Source organism: Neopelma chrysocephalum, unplaced genomic scaffold (assembly GCF_003984885.1).
Source record: "Neopelma chrysocephalum unplaced genomic scaffold, ASM398488v2 Primary Assembly neopelma1_72, whole genome shotgun sequence".
NCBI classification, from domain to species: domain Eukaryota; kingdom Metazoa; phylum Chordata; class Aves; order Passeriformes; family Pipridae; genus Neopelma; species Neopelma chrysocephalum.
The window spans coordinates 2,734,402-2,761,320 of record NW_020897732.1 but is presented as its reverse complement, the minus strand read 5'-3'; the positions used below and the strand labels follow the sequence as shown (position 1 = coordinate 2,761,320).

Below are 26,919 nucleotides of genomic sequence, written 5' to 3'. Positions count from 1 at the left end.
TGGGAAATGAATAATCAAAAGCAATGTTTTAATAAAAAGCTTGCATATTTACTTCAGAATGTTTTCTTAGACTTAAAAAATCATGAAAGCAGAAATTTTTAAAACTACCTGTAAAATTAAAGTATCCTTTGAATCAATAGATGAGTTCTGATCTTGCAAATACGATTTAACTTGGTATGTTATGTTGAGCTTTGAAAGTGAGGTGCACTTACTTAGTCAGCAGATTTGAGAATTGCTTTCATCGAGACCTATGATGTATTTTCCAGCAGTGGTTATTTTATACCGTGGGGTTTTGCAGGGGTGGATTATGTTCAGCAAAAGCAAATGCGGAGTCCTTCATGTGGACTGGAATAACCCCACTCAGCAGTATTAGCTGGGAGGCCACTTCCTGGGTAGGAGCGGACCTCGTGGAGAACCCCATGAACGTGAGTCAGCAGTGTGCCCTTGGAATAAAGATGACCAGCTCCATCCTGGGCTGTATGAACAAGTCTGTAGCCAGCAGGTTCAGAGAGGTGATTAGGCTGGACATGACCCGGCAGTGTGCGCTTGCAGCCCTGAAAGTGAAGCATGTGCTGGGCTGCACCAAACGCAGCATGGCCAGCAGGTCAAGAGAGGGGATTGAGATCCCACCTGGAGTGCTGCATCCAGCTCTGGGGTCCCCAGCAAAGGAACGACATTGACCTGTTAGAGCGAGTCCAGAGGAGGCCACAAAGATGATTACAGGAATGGGGCACCTCTCCTATGAGGAAAGGCTGAGAGAATTGGTTCAGTCTGGAAAAGAGGTGGCTTTGGGGTGACTTAATTGTGGCCTTCCAGTACCTAAGGGGTCCTACAAGCAAGCTGGAGAGGGACTATTTACAAGAGCATATAGTGACAAGACATGGGGTAATGGCTTCAAAGTGAAAGAGATTAGGTTTAGATTAGATAATAGGAAAAAATTCTTTACTGTGAGGACACTGAGGCACTGGAACAGATTGCGCAGAGAAGTTGTGGATGCCCCATCCCTGGAGGTGTTCAAGGCCAGGTTGGATGGGGCTCTAAGCAGCCTTGTCTAGTGAGAGGTGTTCCTTTCCATGACAGGGGGGTTGGAACTAAATGATCTTTAAGGTACCTTCCAACATAAACTGTTCTATGATTCTATGATTATTTCTCTCTGCTTCTGGAGTATTTTGGCCTCCTCAAGACAACCAAGACGTTACTGTGATAGCCCAGCCAGAGGCCATCACGGTGAGTTAGTGGGCTGGAAACCACCACAGGGAAAGGGGGACATTCAGGGGTGCTGTATGGCCAAGCTGCTCCCTAAGGCACAGCATTCTTGATATAACTCATCTCTATCTGGAATGGCGAAGATGGAACTGGACTTTTCTCAGAGGTGCACATGAGTAGTGCGAGGAACAATGGACACAAGTTGCAACAAGGGAAGTTTCAACTTGATGTAGGGAAAAAAAATTCTTAAAACCAAGAGGGACCAAACACTGGGAGAGTGCCTAGAAGGTTGTGGGTCCATACTTGGGGTTATTCAACTGGATGTGGCTCTGAACAATGTCCTCTCACTGACCCTGCTTTGAACAAGGGCTTAGACTAGTTGATCTCCAGAAGTCCCTTCCAATTCAGATTCTTCTATGGTTCTGTGTGAGCTTACACTTGTGTAATCCACTGAAAATCTAATACAAAGTGTTAATTCTGATACAGAGTGTAGAATGTGAACCCTAAAATGTTCTTATTTTTCCAAAAGCAATAATGCAGTAAAGTTATTACGGGAAGTTCTTTGTTTGGCTTCCTTCTACCTATGTGATTTTGAAAAGTTTTATGAAAAACTAGTTCTGGTTTCATGACTGAAGCGATTAATTAGGACAGGTAGTGATTTTCTTGAAATTATAGAGGTTTGTTTTTGTATTACAACTTGTCTTAACCTGAAACTGTGCTTGCCCTTTTTCTCCTTTTAAAATGTTGGGTGATGTGTAGGTCTGTTGAGGGGCCACTCAGGTTGCACATACAGCACAGAATGACTCTTAGATCCTGCTATTTTTGTTAATGAATTTTTTTTAATGTCTATGGGTATTTGTGAAAATAACTATTTTTTTTCTGTATTTTCTCTTACCAGTTCATTGAAACAGTAGTTATATTTAAATGGGTTTTTAATGAGCCATGTAGAAAAGTGAAGCTCAAGGAATAATAAGAATTTGGATCTGCCATGGGGCTATTAAAGTCAGTTCAGTCATCAGAAAGCCTATGAATTGATTTTGTATTTAGTTTCTTTCATATCTAAATAATAATTGGCTACTCCCTTGCTAGTTATTTTCCTGAATTTATGTTTTTTTCGTCTTACACTCATCTGTTTATTCACAAGCAACTTGTATTTTGGGATGTTTTGGAGTCTGAGGTGCCATTAGCTGAAATTTGATTTACTGCTGGGCCTTATTAAACAAGTACTCTTTAGTTCTGCATTGTAACATGGGCTGAATAATATGCTTTGGGTATAAGTGATTTTTGCCAACCTCAAAGAGGGAGGTTGCAGAGGATGTGTGTAGTCAGTTCTGTGGTTGCCTTGCTAGTTTACTGTGCAGGCTTGCCTAAGACCGGAATCCTTTTTTTACTGAGGGAAGGATGCCACTGATGTTTGCGTTTAAATTTTCTTCTATGTCCTTGGCTTGTTGCATATGTCTGAAAGTGTATGGCCATGCTGTGAGAGTGATTGAGATCTCCCATATCAGCAGACCAGGTGGCTGTCAGAAAGTGAGTGCAGATGGAGACTGCAGGACAGGGTTGGGCTTAACCCTCTGGCACCAGGGTTTAAAGGAAATGCTTGAAGTAGCTACTTTAGGTGAAGATATTTTGACAAGGCTAATTTAGATTTAGAATCCCATTTGGACCACCAACACCTCTATATTCAAGGACCATAAGTCTCCTGTGAAAAGGCTAATTCAGTTATTAAGCATAAACTGAGAACCAGATTCCTTGCCAGCGTGGGTGCCTCACCAGAGGTGCGTGGTTGAGCTGCTCCATCGCTTGGAGCTGCCCCAGAAGGGCTATGCTCTCTGTTCTTCTAGAACCAGAGAAATGACAACTTGTGTCAAAGGCAGTTTTGTCCACAGATGTCCATCCTGCAGGAGAAGTTGTGCAACATAAATGCCAAAAGACCATAGCAGCTGTGAAAGGGAAGACCACATCTGGAAGTTGTACAGACCGTGAGGGAAATGTGTGGTTCACCCAGGGGACTCCAGACACTTCTGATTGCTTGACAGATCAACTACTGAACTGGCCACTGAACAGCAGAAAAAATTGGGAATGTCCTTGTATGAAGTTATCTGATAAGTGTCCTTCTGGTGAGAATAAACCAGATATTTAAAATGGCTCCTAATCATCAAAAGAGATAAGTGATTTCAGTTTCACTCAGTGTTAAAAAGAATGGATAAGAAGTGTAGAGCCCCTGTGAAACTCGGAGGATGTGAAAACTAGAGGACTACTTGATGTCTTTCTAGCAAAATGGAATTGTAACCTTAACTGATGTTAGAATAAGTCTGTAATCATTACTGGTTCCTACACATGAGCCAGTATCAGATTCATCAATAAATGTCACAAAAGAATTAGCAGAATTTGGACAAATACTTAGGAATATGCAAAATTTAAGTGATCTTTTTGACAATCTTACTTATCATAATGGTGGAAAAATACAGCAAAATTTCTAGGTTTATGAATTTCTGTGAAGTGGAGGATTTCTGGTTTTGTGGTTTTGTGCTGGGGAGAGAGGACCTGATCGGACCATTTGATAGTGATGAATTGTTTTAGATGATCTTAGTGCTTAATGTAAACAGCCGTTGCTGGTGCAAATAGTTTTTTAATCCAGTAAATTAACATTCAAGTACTTAATCTAGTATATTAATTAAGACTGCATATGTGTTTACTAATTTTTAATTACTTTAGAATAGACGGAAATTGTAATAATTAATGTTGGAATGCAGACGGCTGCTGCTGTGTCAATATTAAAATAAATCAATCTTCTTGCTTTCTATTTATTTAAGTAAATATAACCTGGTTAGTATGATATGTTGAGTCCCAGACAGAGGAATAGAGAATCTCATCCTGGTATCTCTTTCAGAAAGAACTAAAGGTTGGAGTGCAATGAATTCAGTGCAACGTGGTGTTATAAAGAGCTGAATGCAGTGATAGGCTGGAATGCCTTCCTCCTATCCCAGAGCCAAACACACCTCAGTAAAACCTTGTTTTGATATCTCAGGTTGTAGAATAATTTCTTAGTAAGCCATTTGCTTGATGGACCTAATTTATTTAGCAAAAAGAATTAAATTTTGTTGCTCTCTCTTCTTTTTCTTTTTGCTATGGAGAGTCTTTATCAGTCAAAAGAGAAGAGCATCAGGTTATCGGGTTTTTAAACCATACTCCTATAATTTTTTTGTCTTCAGTGTATAAGGGTAGCAATAAGAAAACCCCCGTGAGTGTTGAAATAAACTAAAGATCACAGGTGTGCTTTTTACAACTGAGATAATTGTTGAGTTTTACTGCAGTTCTTTGTATTTCTAAAAAAAGAAAAACTGTTGGTCGAACAGTGAATGTTGTTGCTTTTTAAAATAATCATATCTTTTGTTGATAATTCATACAAGATTACTTGTATTTCTTGCTCTGGAGTTTGAAAAGTATTTTAGTTTATGCATATTAACCATTCAAAAACTTACTATTAATTCCTTAATACTCTTAATTCCTGAAATGGAATGAACCTTTCCATAAGTTGAGATCTGAACAGAGCCCTTGTCTTTATATCTGAATGTGTTAATGAATATTTGAAACTTATTTTTTCTTGAAAAAGGAATATGTGCATGCACTGGGGACTAAATTCTTATATTAATCAAAGTGATACTTCCTGTGCCAGCTTACTTTGATGAATGATGTGGATCTGTATTAAAACCTCCTTTCCATTGCTTTTGCCATATTGTAATAAGAAATGTAAGCATACCAGTCTAAATTAAGTGTATCATTTATTAAATTTGTTTTGTGAAGACAAAGTGATTTGTTTCTACTTAATTTTATTTTCTATTTCCAGATTTTTGCTTCAGTGATTGAAAAATGTAAATAGTCCTGTTAACTTAGGTGGTTAAAACTACTGTAGCCTATTAAACCATATTTGCACATTCTTTGATGCATTCAATTTTAGGTCCCATGGAATGGGAGATGGATAAAACTTAAAATATACTGTTATTATTTATTACTGTTGATATGATATTTGGTCTTTGGCTGTGGGGTTGTCTTAAAAAAAAAAAGTTAAACCAATCAAAACCCCAAATGGCTCCAATATTCACTGTTTTTTGGTGGAAATCTTTTAAAGAGCTAATACTGTTCTAATATTGAACATCCAAGCTATTTTCCTTATTCATGCCTTATTATGGTTTGTTCAGTCCTCCTGCATACGACTGGATGGTATGATGAGTTTCTCAGGTCACTGCAAGTGATAGGATCTAAAACTAAAGGACAGAGAACAAAGAGGATGCACAGCTCATGTCACGTATTAGAAATAATAGAGTGATTCTTCAAAGGTTAGGGTAACTCCAGTCATTTATTTCATATTAAAGAAGAAAAATATCAACATAGAAGCAGTGTCCTGACAGTAAAGATGATGTTTCCAGAAAAGCCATCTTTGTTTTCTACTGTCTTTGTAAATCTGATGTCTAAAGCCTAGTGAAATACCATAGGCTTACCGTTGATTTTAAAGCTGATAAAAGCTGGTCTAGTATTGTGTGCTCCATTCTTTGCCAAATTAAAAACATCTCGGTGGTTAAACATGACTCACCAAGAGGCCTTTTGTTTCCTTGGCATAGAGCAGTGTTTATCACTCCACTAGATTCCTGCACCAGAGGATTCTTCATAGCTCCAGTGACCTACTCCTGTGGTTCCTTCTAAGTTGCCGTAAGGTGTCTCTTCGGATGTTTTTTGTTTTGTTTCTTGTTCCTGCAAAGATGGTAGTTGAGGTGTGATTCCTGGGCCTCCAAAGGTGAAGAAGTGTATAATTCCCCTCCTCAAAGAATCTACCTTGATTAAAATAAAGGGTGTTGGAGAAATAAGAGACAAATGCTTGGTATCATAATACAGTGTAAGATGTTTCAGCTGACCTTGTTTCCCGTGAGCTCATCATCTGTAGAGTGTCATACCAAGCTCTGAAAATCAAGATTCAACGATGTTGATTTGCATTGTCTTCCAGTCCCAAAGACTTTCTAGCTTATTATGAGTAATGAGTGTACCATTGTAGTGCTGTTTTACAACGAACTTCCTAACCTGTGTTCCTAATGCTAATTAGATTTGGAGAAGACTAACATGGCTTATGTTTCTTCACATGTTATATGAAAAAATGTTACAACTTGGTATGCTTTTTAAGGGAACTGAAGCCCTTTGAAGGTTTGATGCTGTCAAAACAGTGAATACCTGCAAAAAACCAAGATCAAAAGCTAAGCTTGAAATAAGAGACATTCATTTTTAGATGTTCTGAAGCTGTAGGTTGTAGACTGTCTGGAATAGGCAAAAAACTGGAGGCAACTTACAGTAAGACATAACACATATAGAGATTTCTATGGAAATACCTTTTTACATGTATATAATATCTATAAAATATTTGCAGCTGCGTGCATTGAACAGTATTTTCCAATCAGCCTCAGAGGAACAGAATGTAATTTTGGGATTTATCTTGACACATGACGTGCAAAGGAGAAAGAGATTTGATGTTTCATGCCTAGGATTCTTAAATGCTTTGTTTGTCTTTTGTTGTAATACTTTACAGATCTTACTTGTGGATTAATTTATTTTCAGTTGCTGGAGATTGGTAATTAGCTTGCTATAAAACAGTAAGAGAGTTATGAGTAAATTTGAGAAGCATATTTTTGTAAGCATAGATATTTCACAATGTGTTAGAAAATTAATTTTCCAATACTCTTGAGCTACTGACATTTTGGTGTTGTCAAGTCTCTTCTGTGTGTAGATTTCTCAAGGATAAAATAATGACTTTTATGTTAAAAACATGTTCCAGCTGTCTACAGATGCAGCCTGGTTTTCCTGCTGTCCCTACTTTTCAACTAGCTCTGGAGAGAGCATGGACTTCTTATCCAGTACCAATTTCCCCTTTCTGTTTTATGCATGCCAGAGCCTAAATTTGCATTAAATATGGAATTACCAGCAGAAGTTACTATCTGTAGTTTCAAAATGACTCATTAAAAAAGTTAATGCCTGAAAGTACTTTCAAAAGCTGAATTGCCAAATGGTTTCCACTGGGACTTACAGTTGTGGGTTTAAATTTTTTTACTGATGTTTATGTAAGCTAGCTTTGAGTAAAGGGAATAATATTAAAATCTTTGGGATAAAGATGATGTTGAAATCACTTAAAAAAAAAAAGAGAGAGAAAATGACCTCTGATTCCTTTATGTTACACAAGGTTTTAGCTGTTGTTCTAACAGAATAAACAATTTGTAGGGGCTAGCACAGGTTTAAGTTGATTTGCTCCATTTACCCTACCAATTGGACAAAAGAATATAATACTTTCTTGGAAATGTCTTTCAAATATTATATTATAGATTAATTTGCAGGCTGCAGAATGCTGTCATCCATAAAACTTTTTTCTCCATCTTGAAAATTAAGTTCTACAGTGAAATGTGTATAAGAGCTGGCATTATCTTGTTCAGTAGGTCACCAAAGACAAACTGGGATAAATTATTTGTTTCAAATAAAAGCATTCATTTACAGTGGGAAAAACATTTCAGATTTGTCAAAAGTCATCATGACATTCTTCTTATTTTTCTTGCAGTGGTGAACACAGATTTAGTAAACCTTTATTAAATTAGTGACTTGGCTAAATTTCAAATTGGACTTGAGATTTCAAACTTGTCTTGGAGAAGCTGATTGCAAACAAACACAGTATCTCTGTAAATTTAACTGAAGTAATTTTGCAAGAGAATCCTACAACTTAAATCATATTAATAGGTAATAGATCAATAGGTGAAAAATTAATATATTATAACTGTGATTATAACACTTCCTTGGCCTTGTATTTTGTGTGTAGCTTTCAATTTGTATTAACATAATTTCTTCTTGTATGTTTTTATTCTATAAAACTGTGGTTTTGCTCATAATTTGACTCCGTAGTTATGATGCACAAAGAGGTATCAAAACACAGATGAAAAATTGCAGTGAACAGGCATCGATCCACACTCAGATAGTTTTCTACATTACTGGGTGGGATGAAGTGGTTTGCTGGGGAAGGTGCAACCCTTCCTTTCCTGACTTGGTGCCATTCTTTCTGTGGCTGACAGTGATGAGTTCTGTGTTCCATCAGAGCTGTTGACCCTTTGTAGTATCCAATTAATGGCTGCCTTTCCTTGGGCTGATGATCTAGGCATTGATCAGAGCTTCTGCTGATAGACATTTCTCGCTCTTTGGTGGGAAGAAATGATGAAATGCTGATCTGCAATGACACTTTGATGTTGCTGAAAAATTTTTTTTTAACAGTAGATTAAATTGTCATTTGCAGCTTGTGGCTGTGTTTGATGAGCAAGATCCACACCATGGAGGTGATGGCACCAGCGCCAGCTCGACAGGCACGCAGAGCCCAGAGATTTTCGGCAGTGAGCTTGGCTCCAACGCGACATCGGCCTTTCAGCCTTATCAAGCACCAAGTGAAATTGAGGTCACCCCTTCAGTCCTACGTGCGAGTGAGTAAATGTTCTCGGTATCTCCATGTGTTTCATCTAAATTTACGAAGATGCCAAGTGCTGTTACCCATTGATGCTGCTGGGAAAATGATTCATTATCTGTTGTTATCGAAAGCTGATCAGAATTGAGAAACTGCATAAATGCTTGTTGCATGCAAGTAAACAAACTTTTTCTGTTTTAATAAATTATTTATAAACTGCTTTTAGGAGCCATAAGCTCCTTCTGTGCTGCCAGTTTAAAATTGTCCTTACACTGAAAATCACAGCAAAATTTCCAAATGCACTTTCTGCACGGTGTAATTTTCAGTTTGCCAGTTTCATTCCATTTAATGAAGAAAATGGTAAAAAGAAACTAAAGATAGGAGCACTTTCTACTGAACCTGTCAGTGTTGCTAGGTTATGCTTGTCACCTTTCCTAAAAACACCTACTGAAACGTACATTTACTGTGTTGTAAAAATACACTTCTTTAAAAAACAGAAACCATAGCCAGAAACAAGCCTTTGTTTTGTTTATTTCAATGTGGCGAACATTTGTTGCAAAACCATGCAGTAGGAATTACTTATCACATTTCTTGCTCAGACAGGTTTTGGGAATATTTCAGCTTATTAAGAAGACAAATCATGAATTGAAATTTACTGTGTAATTTTCATTGTTGTTAAAAGTACCACACAAACAAGACAATGTGCATAAAGCATTGTGCCCTCTTACTTGTAGTGTCTATCAATTTGCCACTGAACTTCTGAAGTAGTGACTCCACTCCAGAAAATTCTTAGCAGAAGTTAGTATCATCAGTCCTTTAATATTCTACAGATACAGTGTTTTAAAAATCTATTTGTAATACCCAAGAGATTGCTTTTGTGTAGGTGTTCTTTTAATGGATAAAAATCTGCATTTAAGCAATCAGGTAAAATGCAAATGGAAAAGTTACCAGTCTATTAAGTTTGAGGGGTTTTGTACCAGAATGTTTTCTGTAAAATTAAGGGAACAACATTTAACAATTACCTTAGATAGAGCTGAACACATATCTTTTCAAGCTATAACTATGCTTCATTGCAACACAGAATTAAATTAGGGGAAGGATTAATGGCAGAATAAAGAAGTATCCTGGAATTTCAGAACGCTTCCATTTTGCTGTCACTAGAGTATGCCACTGTTAAATGCACATCTCATTTCCATGCATATGCCAAAAAGCTGTCCTTCTGGGTTCTCAACTTAGGGGGGCTTAGAGCAGGCAAATGCAAGCACGTTTTCTCCTTTAGTGTGATTATCCAGTGTATTATACAATACATGAATGTTAGTGCATTAAAATCATATAGCGCAGATAAAATTCAGTGAGACACTGGACAGCTCACTTATCTTTTTGTCATTTTGGAAAATACATGGAATACTTAGCTAGTTCACTGATTGCTAAAATGACCAAGAAGTGCTTTGAGACCCTACAATACAAAGGTCTTTAGAAATACAGAAGGCTTTTATAACTGTTGGTAAGAATTATAGCTCTTTGACACTTTTTATAAAAGCATGTAAAAATAAAATACTTTAAACAGTTTGTCATAAATATGTTATCAGAAATCAGAGATGTTCTCCTATCTAGCTAATTCTTTTTTTTAAATGTTGACAGTTAGATATATTTTGATTCTAAATATTCCAAACCACAGGCTTAGAATCCTGGTCCAGTAATATTATCCCATATTAAACATACCTATTTCAAAAATTTCATTTAAATATACATTGAGAATGGAAATACTATCCTTATTGTATTTCCTTTATAACTTGTGAAGTGAAGCATAGCATACAAATGGTATTCTCAGTATTTCAAATAATTATCTTCTTACTGTGTAAGTTCTATTCAGCAAATAAAACCCATCCAGTTTTGTGGTAGATGCAGATCCTGATTATTACATGTTGACAAGGTCATATATCTATTAATTGGATTGGAGATGGGATACAAAATTGCTGTAATTATTGTAATTTTCTAGCTAATTGCAGGGTTGGCGGTGAATATTTTACTTCTAACAAATGAAAAACAGTATTCCATCTGAAATTGGTTTATAGCATTTTAGACATTTTGTTTTACATCTCTGGTGCTTTTTGCTGGCGAGCTGGGCTGTGTTCCGCAGCAGTTCGCTCGCAGGAGCTGAGCTCTGTGCCTTCTGCTGCCACTCACCTGCACCCGCGGGGTCCGGAGCGGGCTCTGTTCTGAGGCAGCATCTCAGTGCTTTAGGCTGGGGCTAAGGGCCTGCTGAGATCTTCCTCTCTTTGTTCTGGTTGCCATGCTACCCCTTTTGTTTGTTTATAGATCACGCCATCCCTCCTCTCCCAGCAAGGGAAAGGTTAGCTAGATCAGGTCCAGCTGGAAAAGTAATATTCATCTGGAGTCCCTCTTTTCCCATGCACAAACACAGCCCGTACTTCGCACATTGCAGGGGGGTTGTGTCAAATTGAATCTTCCCATACAAACATGGAAATAAAAATGAGGCTGGCCCATGCCCCCTGTGTTGTTTTGCACTGTGAAAACACAATTCATCGACACAAGCAGTTGATTTATTTATGTTTCTTATCTAGCTCTTTTACTGCTTTTCTGTTACCAAAGTTAAACTTCCTCTTGTATTTCATCTCTTGAGCTGCATTTTTTTTCTAAGCAGACAGTACACAAGGCATTTTTTGTGTTGTGCCTGCATGCTTTCTGGGAAGAGGTTGGAAGCTCACTGCAGAAGATTGTTAAAGCAGACTGATGTTTATTCCCTGCTGAAATATAAACTGGAGGCGCAGGTGAAAATTGCCAAACGTAATGAGCAATTTGGCAGATAAGACAGGATGTCAGGCAGTGACAGTTCAGCAGCGGGTGCACTGCCTATGAACCAAGTTGTTTGTTTCACAGTACTGCATTTAAATATTGTAAATAAAATCCCTTTCCAGCTACACAAGACATTGTGAAAAGGGTCATCTCTTTGTCTTGTTTTCCTTTTAAATTATTTAGCTTGTTCAAGAGCCAAGACCACCCTTGGTTATTTGTCTTGGTGTGATTGTATGTAACAAGTATCTCTGAATATTTCAGCAGCTACAGTTAAAAAACATTTTAATATATAACATTTTTTGGAAAACATATTAAGAGACTTAGAGAGGTTTAGAGAATTGATTCTTCTTCCTTTGTTTTTCTTCCCCTGGCCCAAAGTAGAGAAGTGTAAGAGTGCTGGGAGGTCCTTTTTTCATTAGCTGTTTAATGGAAGGGTATTGCGAAGATGAAGCCAGATTCTTCTCACATAGGCACTTTATTGCTGGAGGCAACAAATACAAGTTGCAACAAGGACAATGCCAGTTGGAAATAAGGAAAACCATTTTCACCTTGAGAGCAAAACAAGCTACTCAGAGAAGTTGTGACATCTCCATGTCCTTGGAGATGGACAGAATTTGACTGAACATGGCCCTGGTCCTGTTTTGTGTGGAGTGATTGGACCAAATGACATCCAGAGATCTCATCTGAACTCTGTAATTCTGTGATTCCAAATATAATTATTAAAATTAAACTATTTGCTTCTTGAAGCCATTGTTTGTAAAAGAAAATGAAGGTCATGGTGAAATAGTTAGCAGACAGGTGTACAAGCATATTGTGCATGTACAGCTTCCCAGTGTGATTTAGTATTGTACTAGTTTGTGCCAGTGTGACAGATCGGCTGCCTTTTACAAGACCACTGCTTTTATTTGCAGGATGTCTTCAGTACAAGCTTCAGTTCCTTAAAAATGAGATATGGGCTAATTGTAAGGTTCTCCTAAAGGCTGGAGGGTCAGCATCTTCCCAGGACAGAGCAGCATTATAAATTACTAAGAGCTAGGTGGAAATCGTGCACTCCAGTGATACGTATGCTCAGGTGAATCATATCATGTATTTTAGTAGGACTCTCAATTTCATATTCTGGTCAGAGAAGCAAACTATGAAAAAAAAAGTCTAGATGACAATATTATGAAGTCAGTGCACAGCTGGCTGTGAAGATGTACTAGAAGTGCAGAGGAGCAAAGAAATTGCTGCAGCTTCACATCATTGTTTACCCAGCAGCATGGCTGTTGCTCTGAGGTTCCCTGTGTGCAAGTTTGCTCTTACCCTGCAATCAGCATAAGTTTATTCCTTACAGGTAAGAGCATGCGTGCAGACTTTGACTGGGAATTCGTTGATATATTGAAGTTCATGACCTTGCTTGCCTTTGAATTTGTGTGTCTCTCTCTGCTTTCTGAGTAGTTTTTAGTCTTTCACTGACAAATTAGTAGAATGTATCAAGTATAGCCTCTGAGGGCCCTCTTAGTTTAAGGGCTGTTCAGTATTTTAATAAATCTGAACTGGAATATAAGGAATTGTGTCAAAAAGTAAGATGGAGTTTCTGGCACTTTGGATATCAATATTTCAATTCAGCATTGACTTGATACATTTTATAAACTGTTTTGAAATAGGTGAGATGTGCACAGTCACTGCATCTAGAAAGAACATAGTAATTTACAAGGCAATACCAATGAAAGCAAAGTACACAGTACTGCAACAAGGATCTTGACAATATATCGCATTATTATAGTGCATCTGGGCATTATGCTCTTCCATCAAAGATCAAAGGCAAATGCTGTTGTGAGCTCACTGTTGTGAGCAGGAAGACTTAAGCTGGAGTGACTAGTTGTGGTGCCAGCCTTGGAGAAATTCTAAACAATATGGAGAGACCTAAAAGAGAGCAACAAGAGTAAGTTGCTTTGGAGACTCTGATGAAGCATTGGTAGGATTGGTTGATTTAGTTAAGGAAAGATAAAAATTGATAGGATCCAAGTCTTCATGTCTACCTAGAGAAGGACAGTTAGCATTACCTGAGAAAAAGCCGTTTTTTGTAACCCATAGGCTTAAAAAACATGTTTACACCTCATGTAGCAAGCCAGCATTTGTGGGAATGGTTCAGAGGTTCTGTGTGCTGCTGAGCACAGTCCTGCACTGTGCTCTAAGTCAGGAGGGCAACCAGCTGGTGGTGGCAATCTGTTCTGTTCCTGGCTAAGCCATTCCGTTGGTTCTTAATCACAGGTGAGCTGCTTCTTGAGGCCGTTGTAAAAATGTGTGTATCTAAGCATCTCATAATTGGTGTGTTCAAAAAATTCAGTACTAAGCAAACCATTTAAAGGTGTGAGTGCATAAATAAGTGTGTGAATTTCAAGTACTTTAAAATTGCTCTTTTAAATATGGCACTTCACTGATTTGATACAAGTATTTATCTAGAGTCCCAAATGCATATTCTGAGAATTAATTTATTTTATTAATCATTTATTTAATTAATATTTATAAGGTTTCAAGGTTTGGAGCACTCCATGTTAGTATGTTGGCAAAGAACTGCAGAGGTGAGTTTGTATTTGTTCTGGTTTCAGAAATGATGATGCTTTCAGCACTCTTTACAACATATGGCCATTAGAAACTTTTTTGTTCTTGTTTATATCTCTTTGAGTCCTTATTCAGCTCTGAGTCAGCTTTGTATATGGAAATAAAGTAATTTTCAAATGTCAAAGAACTAAGGAAGCAAGAGATTAGAAAAGGGAGGAAGAGAAAGATGAGTTCATCAAAACCCAGATGTTTGGAGCTTTATCAGATCAAGTTATCTCTAGGATTAAATAGCTGATTACAAAATATGGAAAAAGTAATCCACATTTATAATGAGAGATTAGGGCTTTACAGGTAATGCTTGCTCAAGTCAGTGGGAGATTTTCCACTAGCTCCATAGAGCTTTGGGTCAAGTCAGCTTTCCATGAGGTGTCTGTCGTTCCAGTGAAGTTTGGGGAATGAAATCCAAAAGATTTCCTAACTGTCATTCCCACTTTTACTTCTTTGCCAGGTTCTCTTATGTTTCCGTTACTCTGTTGGATAATACAAAATGAACCTCGAACTGAGGCTTGCACCAAGCTGTTGGCATCAGAATAAGGAAGGTTTCTTATGCATTGGAGCTGGAGGAGAAGATTTAGCAAAGTCTGTTTCCTCACCTTCTTGTGCTCCCGCGGTCTGGGAATTCTTATCGCGTTTATCCCTACAGCCCTATCAAGGATGTGATTGTTTAAAAGCCAGAGTTATTGAATCAAAAAATCAGTACCAGGTGCCGCTTTCTTCCATGAGGCTAAATCTGATCTTTCTACAGCACAGTTCTGACTTGAGTGATCTCCAGTTGGTGTTTTCTCCAAGCGCAGTGCTCTGCTGTTAATTTGGGATTGTTGAGCAGTTTAAAAACCATGTGTTTCTGATGAGACCATGACACGTTTGTAAAAACAAATGGATTTTAAACTGCTTGGGTTTCTAAATTAACCTTTAATATCCTCAATCTTCTCAGTATATCATCAAGAAAAATACTGTTGCTTCTATTAGGATTAAAAAAATCCCTGAACCCAATAAAGTAAAGAAGTTTAGAAGTTACTGGGTTCTCTAGAGGAAACCTGAGTAATCATGGAGCATTTCAAGATGTTATTCCGTATGGTGAAGACTTCTATCTACAAGTACTGATAATGGGGAGTAATAAAAATACAGTATTGTATCTGATAACTGGTTGCATTTTGTACCGCACCTACAGAATATAGCACAAGAGAGGTAATAAGGAAGGGTTATGAAGATGTGAAGTATTGAATTTGAATAGTTTAAGTTTGGATATTAGTCTAAATTTGACATATTAAATAGATTTAATGATCACTTGAACAACAAGCTATTATGGAAATCACAGCTGTATTCTGAGAATATTTCAATACAATATTCCAATACAATATTTCAGTAATGTAGTGTTGGTGGTGTTGCGGGGTTTTATTTTCCCCTTCTTTAAATGAAAGGTAACTTCTTCCGTAAGGGAACTGTGGTTTGTTATATACAAAAATGTTATGTCAATTTATAAATCAAACATTACAGTGTAGCTGCTCAAGTCTGTTGTATTGTGGTGTCGTGGGTTTAATACCATTGTGATAAAGCTAGTTGTTTCTTTAAAGAGTTTAGTCTTCACACATGTATCAATAGGTGTAATAACTCTTTCAATAGATAATTTCTTGATTGCTCCTCTGTTTCCTGTAATTTCATTGTAAGCAAACAAGAAGGAACATAGTGAAGGCAAAGGAAAATGAATCTGAAATAAGTAGGGAATGCTTTTTTGTAGTACAGACAACCACCCTGTGAAATTTTCTAATTTATGAAGGAATATGTACATATTACATTTTTTTCCCCAACAGTTTCTAAAAACCTTATACAGTATTTATAGGTACTCATTCTGAAATGTGATAGAACACCATGCTTCAAGGCATCCTTAGTATCCAGAACCACCAGTCTGCAACAGTAACTGGTATCCCAGTGGTGTTTTTTGCTTTGCTTTGAGGCAACAACAATGGTGGGAGGGCAGTCGTCAACTGACATAAATTACTTACAGACAATTTACCAACAGGAGAGTTGGTAAATGTACATTTGTCAAATGTACTTAATTATTTGCTCTATCCTAAGCAGGCTGGTCTTGTGGGAAGGTTGTTTTAGGGCTAGTGAAGAGTGTTGTGGTACTGGGGACTCTGTGCTGTACTGTCTGCAAAGTTACCCTGTGTTCAGTGCATCAGCCAGTGCATGGCTCTCCCCGCAACAAGCTTGTGAATATTTTTGACCATAAGCCTAAGGCTTGCACTTAAAGTATATCCTTTATTAGGCTAAATATGTACTTCAGTGTGAGTATTGTTGCTTGCTTTTGTTCATAATTTACAAGGGATCTTCTTGCTCCCTTCCTTGTTACATTTGAAGCACATGAACTCACATACTCTTTGTTTTCAGATGGGGATGTATTTTGGAGATAGTCCATCTCTTTGGGTGATTACTGGGAAAAAGTTGCTTTAAATTCCATGTCTTTTGACATGTTCTTTTGAGGAGGATGAAGCAGGGACAGATGGCTGCTAGTTGAATAGGCTTGTTTTTTAGTTTGTTTTTTATTTACTCTCTCATACACTTCAAAGGACTGAAACATGATCCTGAAATAAAGGAGTGGGTGAGAAATAACTTTCCATTAATTTACTGCCTTATTTCATACTTTAAAAAGAGATAAAATTTGTTCTTTCTCCCAGCCATCTTTTGTTGTAAATCTTAAATGAATTATGTAAGTAAGACAAGTGCCAGCTTCAGAACTGCTGCGGGTTCATGTTAGGGACAGATTAAGCATTTCAGATGAGAATAAAGCATATGTATTTGGAAGAACTTTCCTCTTTTTGACCCCTGGCACTGGATGCTGTAGAAATGACAAGCTTCGCTTCAGCCCATGAACCTGGTCTGAACTGAGATGAGGCACGAGCCCACCACCTCCTTTCCTGCTGGCACAGCTCAGCTTGGCTCAGTGTAGCTCAGTGTCCCTAACTGTCTGAAGGCAGGGCCCCTCATCTGCCCTTTTCTGATGCTGTGGGGACAGACGGGGTCCCCCTTCGTGACACAGGTGCCACCTCGCTGGTGGGGGCTTTTACTACAAAGGCTGATGCCAGAGCTTGGCTGTTTGGGCTTGGAGTGAATGTGAACTTGGGCTGTGTTCCAGGTCTGCATTTCTTGCCTCTGTTATGGATTTAGGTAATTAATTCTGTCAATAGTTTTGAATTTACAGAAAGTGGAAGTGATTGTATGTGTGGGCAGGGAGTTGGGGACCATGTGGGTTTACAAAGGAAAGCAAAAAGTGGTGCTTAGGTTAAGATAAAAGGTTTGTACTACTGCTTTCATGCATACACTAAAGGCTTGTACAAAGACAGCAAGAGCAAGCTTGCGTTAGCTTCCAAAAATTGTGCATATGAGTCAGGGACTAGGCTTCTCAAAGCAAACTTTGATCAACCATTAAAACCTTATCCCGAGGGGTTGGATTTGATTCAGCTCTCTGTACAACACTGCTCATATTCACAAATGAAAGTAAAATAGGGACTCTTTTGGCAGTCACTGGGCCACAGCTGATTCAAAGCAGACACGATGGGTGAGGTTAATACCAACAGACTTCAGGTTCTGCATCTAAGCTAAATGCTCAAGGCAGCCCAGTTTCTCATTCCCGTACAAGAATGAACACCTTCAGGGTGAGTTCATCTGACCTGCTTTACAGCTTATTTCAGGGTGAAATGGATCATGGCCTAGACTAGCTGCACTGGCTAATCTCTATTGATGGGAGAGAAATGGAGTTGACCAGTTCCAAAATATGTCTGTGGATCCCATTCTGCCTGTGATTTAACTCACACCATAAAAGTCAATTCTTAATGAAAGATTTTTTTAGACATTTTTATTATGAAGTAGGATGTTGCCTTAAAAATGGTTATTTGCGGATTTGGAAGAGAAAATCTTCCAAAGGCTAAGTGGCATTTTACAAAGCAAACAATTTCTCAATTTGACTCACGGAGCAATTTTACATGGCCCCAGGAAGTTCCTGCACAGCCATAATTATGTTTGGGAAAGTATATTTGGGTCGTGGACAGTATGTCATGAATGCAGATAGTCCTGTGTTGGCGTTTTTTCAGAGTAAAATTAGGTTTGAGACACTTCCATGGCATTTTATAGATAAACCAGCAGTGTCATCTGCCATGAGTCTGACACTGGTATCTAGTCTCTGTATATATACACTGGTATCTAGTCTCTGTACTGCCCCCAAACTGGTAAACCTCTGCAAAGGAGTGGCTGTGCCTTTTCTTGCCACATATTGTCCGACCTCAAAGCATAACAGGTGCCATGTGGCAGTGAAAAGCCAGACTAAATGTGGGGGAACAAGCACAACGTGGAGTTAATGAGTACTGAAGGAGCTGAGTTGTCTTCGTGGCTCTATGCAGTTGAGTGTCTCTGTACCCCATTCCCTCACAGTCTGTGCAGTGTCTTGATGTTATTACAGTCTTTTCTGCTGTTCAGGGTATCCCAGCTCCCTGTGGGCTTGGGAGAGGAAAGTTCTTTGTATACATGGTCCAGCCTCTGGGGAAAGGAGCATCCCTCAAATATAGGCTATTAAGGTAAATGTTTTTGCAAATTTATAGACAGAATAATGGTGACCAACAACTGCTGAGACTTTTTCAAATGAAGTAACATTTGAAGGAATGCTAGCAGTTCATTTCTACTAGACTATGAAAGAATAAAATTATGTTCACTAGTTTCTGACAAGTTAGAGAATGGACACATGTGCATTGTTAACCAGTGCTATATAATATACAAATTAGCCTTTCAGTGTTTTTGGTGAGTCCTGACTTGATCTCTCCTCTTTTGAGCTTTTTGGAGGTTTTCTGCATATGAAAGTTTTCTCCACCAAATATAAAAATGACATTAGCTTCTTCTATTCCAACACATTTTAAGCTCTGATGTTTAAGACCTTTATTAGATGATAGAGAGATTTTAGGTCAAGCACTGCCTGACTTTTACAATGATTTCCATCTGCAGGGTCTTACATAGTAAAGTCTCTTCACGTTTTATTTAAAATTTTAGTTTGGCTCTTGACTCATGGAAAAATAAATAAAAATGAAGGGCTCACTACGAGTGCTGCAGTGAAAAAAATATGGAACTGCTTTGTCAAATGAAATGCGTGACATTTATCCGTGAGAAATATCCATTAAGTGAGTGAATAACGTTACTGCTCTAGGTTGACATAGCAAGCAATATTTCTGTGAGTATTGTACATGTAGATGATTTACCTCTACCTCTAAGTTCATCTTTAAAGTAATAAAACGCAAATGGGCAAAGTCTTCCCATAATGCTGCTTTCCCATAGCTCTTTGTTGTGTTGCTTAAAACATAACATTACAGTATAGTATGTATTTTCACTTCATCCGCCCATAAAGGGTAGGGGAAAATTTGTTTGCAGTTAGTGCTGGTACTGAGATATTATTTCTAGTTTGTGCTGCAACAGTGACCAGGGGTGCAGGACGTGTGGCTGAAGGCTTGGGAAGATGGTCACTGCCAGGGTGCTGGCTCCAGGAGCCTGAGGAGGAGGAGAAGAAGCCATGTTTAAGCAGTAATGGAGGGAAGGAGGACAAAACTGAACTGTTTGAAAACCTATTGTCCAAAAAGTGAAGGGTGAAAAATCTTCAGTGAAACTGCAGCTGCAGATACTCATACGTATGTTTATTGCAGCTTGGTCTGCCTATTCCTTGTGTTAGCTGAAGAGTTCATCCTAAACTGCGTGTGTTGTGTCTTGGCAGCTCCTCTCTGCAGTAGTATGTTGTGGTGGCAGCAAACCCAGAGAGCCCATGGAATATGGGAGTACCAGAACAGTGCCTGCTTGAGCCATGTCCTCGGTGGGGCTGGGAGTGAGCAGCTGCCCTCCCAGGAGCTGCAGGCTGTGGGTTTGCTGAGGGGAGTAGGTCATCCGTGCTTGGAGTGTGCCCCAGACCCCAGGCAGGGGAATGGTGCTCAGGGCAGTGGGAGCTTTGCTGGGCTCAGACCCTGCAACCTTCCTGCTCCAGCACATGCCCATGCGCGGTGCTGTGAGCTCCTGGAGGAGCACAGTGCTTGTGCATGTAATTTCCCTGTTGTATTAGAATTCTTATAGTCTCAGTGGCTGTGAGCTCAGGATAGTATTGTAATACTGCTATTTATGTGCTGTTTACCTGGTGTGACTTCTGGTGTACAAGCAAGCTTCTGGGAGTCTTCATTCTGCATTTTACCAGAATGATTTTGTGGATGTGAATTCTTTGCATGGGATTCCTATTATGGGATGAATTGAATATTAAATTACTCCTCAAACCCTCAAGGCGGTACATCAACTTCACTCGTACAGAGCAATTTGTGCTGTGCTGTATGTGCTGTGTACTGGCTTCAGTTTCTGAATTCTCCCAGGGCTAGGATTTTGCTCCATTCGTTTCCATTTTTCTTTTTCAAAGTTGGAATGTTTTACTAAGAGTGAAAAATATTTTTAATGAAGTATTTTAATTTGTTCTTGTGTTATGGGCTTGTATTTCATCCTCCCTTCATCGAGGTTTTGCCAGATGTTTTAAATATTTTCTGAGTACATATGCTTTCAAGGTTTTTCTGCAAATCCAGTTGTGTTTAACAGGCACTGAGTCCTTGTGAATCAGTGTTGTATTTTTCTCTACTTTATGCCACTCAGATCTGGCAGATGTCTTGAGTTCTAGGACAGGAGATTTTCAGTGTTTTCTGTATTAAAGCAGATAAGATTGGTACATAGTTAGAATTTCCTCAGAAAGGATCAGAGTTTTAGACCTCTGTGGGAAGAAAGCATTTCACTGACCACAGGTTTTTACAACATTTAGTAAATTTAGTAAACAATTAAATCCAATAATTCATCTTATGCTGTATCAAAAGGGATGGCTTTTGTATTGAAAGCTGTACTTGTGGGGCTTTTTTTCACATTTCCTTTCCTTTTTTTTTTTTAAATGTTTGTATATGTAATATATGTAACATGTAAAGAAATTCAGTGTTTCCTTGATCTTATCTTGGAAGAAGATCTTAAAGTCATAGTTGTAGTGAGATGGATGGTAATTTTCATTCAGAGACACATGTGCTTAATTCAGTTTTATTTTCCTCTTGACCAGCCAAATTAAATACATTTGTTTCATTTCAGTCATAACTATTTTATTACTTGCACTGCAATATAAATAGTTTGCTCTGTGTTTCCTTCCTTGATTTTTTTCCCCACAATTTTTTCTGTCATTTGCTTTTAAGACACCTAAAGGGTCATTTTTGAACAATGAAAAGTGAGGAAATGTCAAAATAGGGCTGCTGATGGAGGCTCTTCGTGTGCTCTGTGCTTTCTGTCTGTAGTTATCAAGCTGCAGAACATAGCACGTGTGATGAGGATGAGGCTTTAACTCGAGAGAAGGTTAGCTGGTGACTTGATGCTCCTTCCTTCTGTTTCCATTTGCTGACTTCCAGATTGAGAACCCGGTGCATCTGGGTTAACTTGATGCCTCATGGAAATTTTAGAAAGGAGACAACCACTTCGGTTCAGCCTGTGATCAGAAACAGAAGGAGAATGGAAAAGAGAAGGCATGAAAAATTAAAGAACAAAGAAGCATGGATCAGAAAAGCGGTGGGGGGTTGGGGTGGAGGGGGGGAGGAAGGAGCTAGTGGCAGGGAATGCTACCTCCTCGGGGACAAATAAAAATACATAACTGTTTCCTTGATGTTACTTTGCTGTATAAACAATTACCCCAGGACCCATGTAAATGATGTATGACTTTGGGAGAGAAAGTGAGTAGATTTCTGCTGCCCTCCCTCTCACCCTTTCTTTCTCTTTGCAAAATTCTTGGTAGAACCTGAGACCTGGTCCATGCCTGAAACTGAAGAAAAAACAAAAATAAAGTTAAAGACATGAAAAAGAAGGATAATCCCATATGATTACACTTTTGTTATTTCTCAAGTGTTAATCACAAAATGAAAAATGGTAGTGTGTAATCTTAGATTTGTATAAGTGCATGATGACATTTTGAATTACCTTTCCTGAAACACAAACTGTGGATGTCTCAGACACAGAAGACATTCACTGAATTGCAGAGCTTTAAAAATGACAGTCCTGGGGCTTTGATGGATTCTCTGTCTCCTGAAGTCTTGAAATTAAAGTCAATATTTTTCTGTATTTCCAACAGAAGTTAAAAGACTAAATGCAGACATTATTGCATGGTGTACCTGGGCTTATATAGGTGTTTGACAGGATGATCACAGGGTGTCTTCAGGATTTGAGTTATGAGTCTTGTTTGGAGTCTCGCAGTAGTGCTGCAGTGTGTGTAGTGAATGATTCCTTGCATACTTGGACCTGTGCTTTTCTCATTTAAGATTCTTCTGTATTTTTTTCTTAATGTTTTCTCTTTTTCGCTGCAGTTTTTCCAGCTGCACCCTCTCTTCTTGTTTACAGTGTCAATTCCAGCTGGTTCTGTAGTCTTCCCATCCTGTCTGCCACAGCCCCTCTCTCTGGCTATATTACTGTAACACCCTTTACTCCTGCAAACTCTCCGGCAGCAACTGGAGAGTTCTCATTCATCCATACCCCATTTTGTTTGTAGGTGGAGTGTGTTTATTTGATTTTTTTTGTTGTTGTTGTTTTGTGTGTGATTTGGTTTCTTTTAGGATAAAAATGAGAAAATTCACTTTAAAGGTTTTTTGCATTTGTTTTTTGATTCAGCTCCTCCTTAGTGCAGAGCAAGTGCAGACTTATGAGGATGGACAGCATCTGGTTCAGTCACCATGGCTTGGGCTGGTTGTGTTCTCCTGTGGGGACTGGCTGGCAACTCAGCTGCTACACAGGAAAGCGAGGCTGATAAAAATTCTGCATTAACTTTTTATGCTTTCTGGGCCCTTTAACAGAAACTGATCTGTTTGGGCTCAGCTAAAAAAAGGACATTTTGAGCCCTTTTCTTCCCAGAGTATTTATTCTCTTTACTGTACTTCCTGACTGACTGCTGGTGTAGCTGTATCACAAAAAATTCCCAAGACTGTATTTTACAACAATGGCTTCAAGTGTGCTCTGACTTAATTAGAAGAAAAAACCAGCTTATATCGCTGGCTGTATTAGAGGCTTCATGCTGTTGTGGTGTGACTGCTTATTGTTGAACATTCAATGCAGAAGATAGTTTACCTTACAGGTTTTTTTTTTTGGAAGGAAAAATAGGTTAAATATGTAAGTCACCACATAAATGCTAAGTATGATTATAAAATGCAAAAATGATGATACAGAATTCTGTGAGGAGAGGCATGCAAGACTGCCTGTGGGCCTAGGTTTTTATTCCTTTGCTTTTACAGCAAAGAGACTAGAAATGCTTATGCAATATTAATTCAGGATATACAGCAAATTGGCATTTGGAAGCATTCAATTTTCCTCATAATTGTTCTCCATTCACTTGGCCGATTATCATTAATTTCAGGGAATTAAAGATGCTCCTTTTAGAAGTTTCTAGTGAACTCTTTAGAAATGTCAAACAATAACAAACCTGCCACTTAGGCAGCAATTTTCCCTCTCACTGTCCTCACGCTGATGTTAGATCGCTCTTTGGAAAGGCAAACTGCCGTGTAGTAAATCAGCAGGAAAATTTTTTCAGCCTCATGCTGCTGAGTGAATTTTGATCCAAGAATTTTTGTGTTTGTTTTGTTCATGCAAAGAACAGCCTGGGACCAGGGAGGTTGGTTTTTTTCTTGCAAATCTGCAAAAGTGTATTTTATTAAAGAACTTAATATTATATTTTTGTGGATTAAGCTTATACTTCTTCAGTCATCTCTAGGTGAGTCCCACAAGAATGTAATTAAAAGCACTTGATGTCCAGGTCTTTCCTTTTCCTCTGCTGTAATGTGAAAAGGGAAACAAAATTGTTAAAACCCCTCAAGGAAGGGGATTGTGAAGTGCCATTTACTGAAAAGGTGGCTCTCTGTCCTCTCTGGCTGTGTCACAGGACTTCCTAAAGCACAAAGTGTGCACAGGGACAAGAGCTGCAAACCATCTGTGATTAGAAAGGGTTGCTGGGAGGGACTGTTTGATAAGGGTGTGTGTGACAGCGGGATTCAGTGACCCAGTGGGATGTGTTATGTACCTGCATGTAGGTTATGGATGTGCTGAGCATCGTCTCATGATCTCTGTCTCTCCCTTTCTCCTGGAGTTAGCAGGCTGAGGGGCCAACATTCCAACACTGTCCCTGTGCCAGCCAGGAATAAAGTGTGGACATATGAATGAATGTGGGCTTAGGTAGTTTTGGTTCTCATTCCTCTCAGTGTAGCTGCTTTCCAGCCCTGCTGAGATGCTGCTGCTGAAGAGGAGCAACAAATCTCTCAGAGATGTTTAACTGCTTTTCTCTTCAGCTATGTGGAAACAGCTAAAAACTGTTACACTTGATAGGTGGTTTTAGTCCAATATTCATAATTGAAATAACCAAACGGCTTCTTAGGAACATGAGAGCAACCTTGCTTTGCACAAATGGTTTTGGTCATGTCAGAAAAAGCAAATATACCTGTTTGGCTTATTTTAATCTGCCCTACATTAGAATTGCCATAGTAATCACACAAAAGGTAGGATGATGGTTGTATTCCAAGAGCTAATAAAAACTGGGGGAGGTGAGTGAGGGGTGCTTGATGCTGGGCATGGAACAAGGAGCAGCCCAACCTGCTGCCCTGACCAGTGGCAACATGTTTTGTTGTACCTGCATCCAAGAGTTGTTCCTCCATGACTGTCCTTTTCTCTTGCTGGTATTTGCATGATAAAGAAGAGCCCCGCTATTGGAAATGTGCTGTTGTGGAGAGGAGGGAACACCCTCCATTGTTAGATTCAGACTTGATTTCCCACATATGCGAAATCTTGGCTTCCTTTTTAAAATTTTTGAGGAGATTTGCATTTTGTATGTGTTGCTTGACCAGTGGGTTTTTTCTCCTCCTAAGTTTGAACTTGAGTCTATGAGTGTTAAACATCCTTTGGAAGTCTTTTCAAATGCTTGAAAAATACATAAATAAAAATATAATCTGAGACAAATAAAGTGAACTATGTAATGAATTAATAACTTTTAAAATAGTTCTACAAATTCCAGAGAAGAACACAAAGTAATGAACTTGTTCTGAGAAAGCTATTTAGTTTCAGAAACATTTAAAAGTATTTTTAGTGTTTATGTGAATGACACAGAAGATAATGTTTCAGTTTCTGTACAGACAAAATCCCAACTAAAACTAATGTGTGTCTGTACAAATATAAATTTAATTTTGTTCTGGAGTGACTTTAAAAAACATCTACATGAGGGCTTTCTGTGTTAGATATCCTTTGTATTTGTAGTGATGAGTAAGTATATTAGATGTTATTTAATGCAGTAGATTTTTGACATCCTGTATGAAATATTAAATACACTAGCTCTCATATAGTTACTAAAATATCCTGCCTTCAGGGTATTTTATAAACATAGATAGCTAAACAATAATAACCAATTTTTCTGCTTTCTTATTTTACTTGAAATTCAAAATAGCCACTTTTATGAAACAGTAAATTATTTAGTCGGAACTCCGTATTTAATGTAAAAATGGTGTAGTTTGGCAAAATATAAGAGAACAATTGCTTAGAGATAATTTTTAGATTTTTAACTAAGTACTTCAAAAAACAGAGGTGGTTCCTGCTGGAAGCACATTGACTGTGAGGTGCACACTGCAGAGAAGTCGATGATCTGTGAGAGCCTATGGATGTTCTACTCGCAGTTGTTTGTTCTGTGTTTATTCTGTGAATGGCCAGGTGCTGTGTACAAACCTCAGAAGGAAGCATGGATTGAAAAATTAATATACTGGAGACGTCTTATTACTAGTAGGCGTTCTAAATTGTAATAGAATATAAAATGATGATAGCAAGATTTGTTCCCTTAAATCCATTTCTCTCAGGTGGGCTAAAGAAATAGCTTCATCAGTACAGGAGATGGCTCTCTTCTCCTGTGGCTTTCTTTTAGTTGTTCTACAAGATAACTTTCTTTTGAGGAGTGGAAAATATCTGAATTGCATTTCACAGAGCCTTTGTAGGGGACTAACTTTAGCTAAAAAATATTATTACAATGAATTTTAGTTTTGGTTATAGCAGGAGCATCTTAAGGATACACAACTACAAGGTGTGTAGGGAAAGCCCATGAATGCTGAGGACTGGACACCATAATGCTCTTACAGCTGTCCTTTACATCCTGACTGTGGCTTCCCAGTACAGCTTGGGCACTTATCCAGAAAGGCAGCTCCTCCTTTGCCACCTCCATGTTGGTAGTTGAATGGAGAGTGACCCTTCCATGTTCTTTCTTTACTCCTGGATATATTTTTCATGGACTGAGGTTGTTAGCCTTGGCCTGCAGGGGCTGTGTCTGGATATGTGGCATTCAGGGAAGTGAGTACTCTGTCCATCAGCCCACATGCAAGGCAACACTGGCCATGGCCTCATGTGGATTAATGCAACTGTGGTTCCTTTGTTTTCTGTATTTCTCTTATGTCCATCCTCAGTAGAGATTTTGTTAACTTGTTATCTTTCTGCAGGGAGGCCTTGGAGGACAGCAAGGTGTTTGTAGAAGTAGCACAAGGCACTTGACTGGTTCAGGTGCAGAAGGAGGAATTCAGTTGCCGGATCAGTTGTAACAGCATTTTTCTTCTGCTTAGTGGAAAATGCAGAGAGTATGACAGGTTTTGTCAAGTACTCTTGTCCAACTGACTACTTGCAGGGCATTTCCAGGATAACCTGTCCTGGGCTATTGATCTGTTTGAATCTGTTGAGATTCCTCATGTTCAAGCTACCGTCTCCAATTATTCATGGTAATGGAAGAG

The 26,919-nt window shown here is 38.5% G+C and overlaps 1 protein-coding gene across 15 annotated transcripts in view; it reads left to right on the top strand.

Annotated features, from left to right (window-relative positions):
* PARD3 (par-3 family cell polarity regulator) overlaps nucleotides 1-26,919 on the top strand; it is a 459,681-nt gene that overhangs the window by 151,775 nt on the left and 280,987 nt on the right. For 14 of the 15 annotated variants that reach the window (XM_027686797.1, XM_027686807.1, XM_027686795.1 and 11 more), the window contains one exon: nucleotides 8,522-8,702. In XM_027686797.1, coding sequence (XP_027542598.1) covers nucleotides 8,522-8,702 — 181 coding nt within the window. Of the gene's footprint in view, nucleotides 1-8,499; nucleotides 8,703-26,919 lie in introns of all 15 variants that reach the window. The other variant, XM_027686803.1, reaches the window with a different exon arrangement.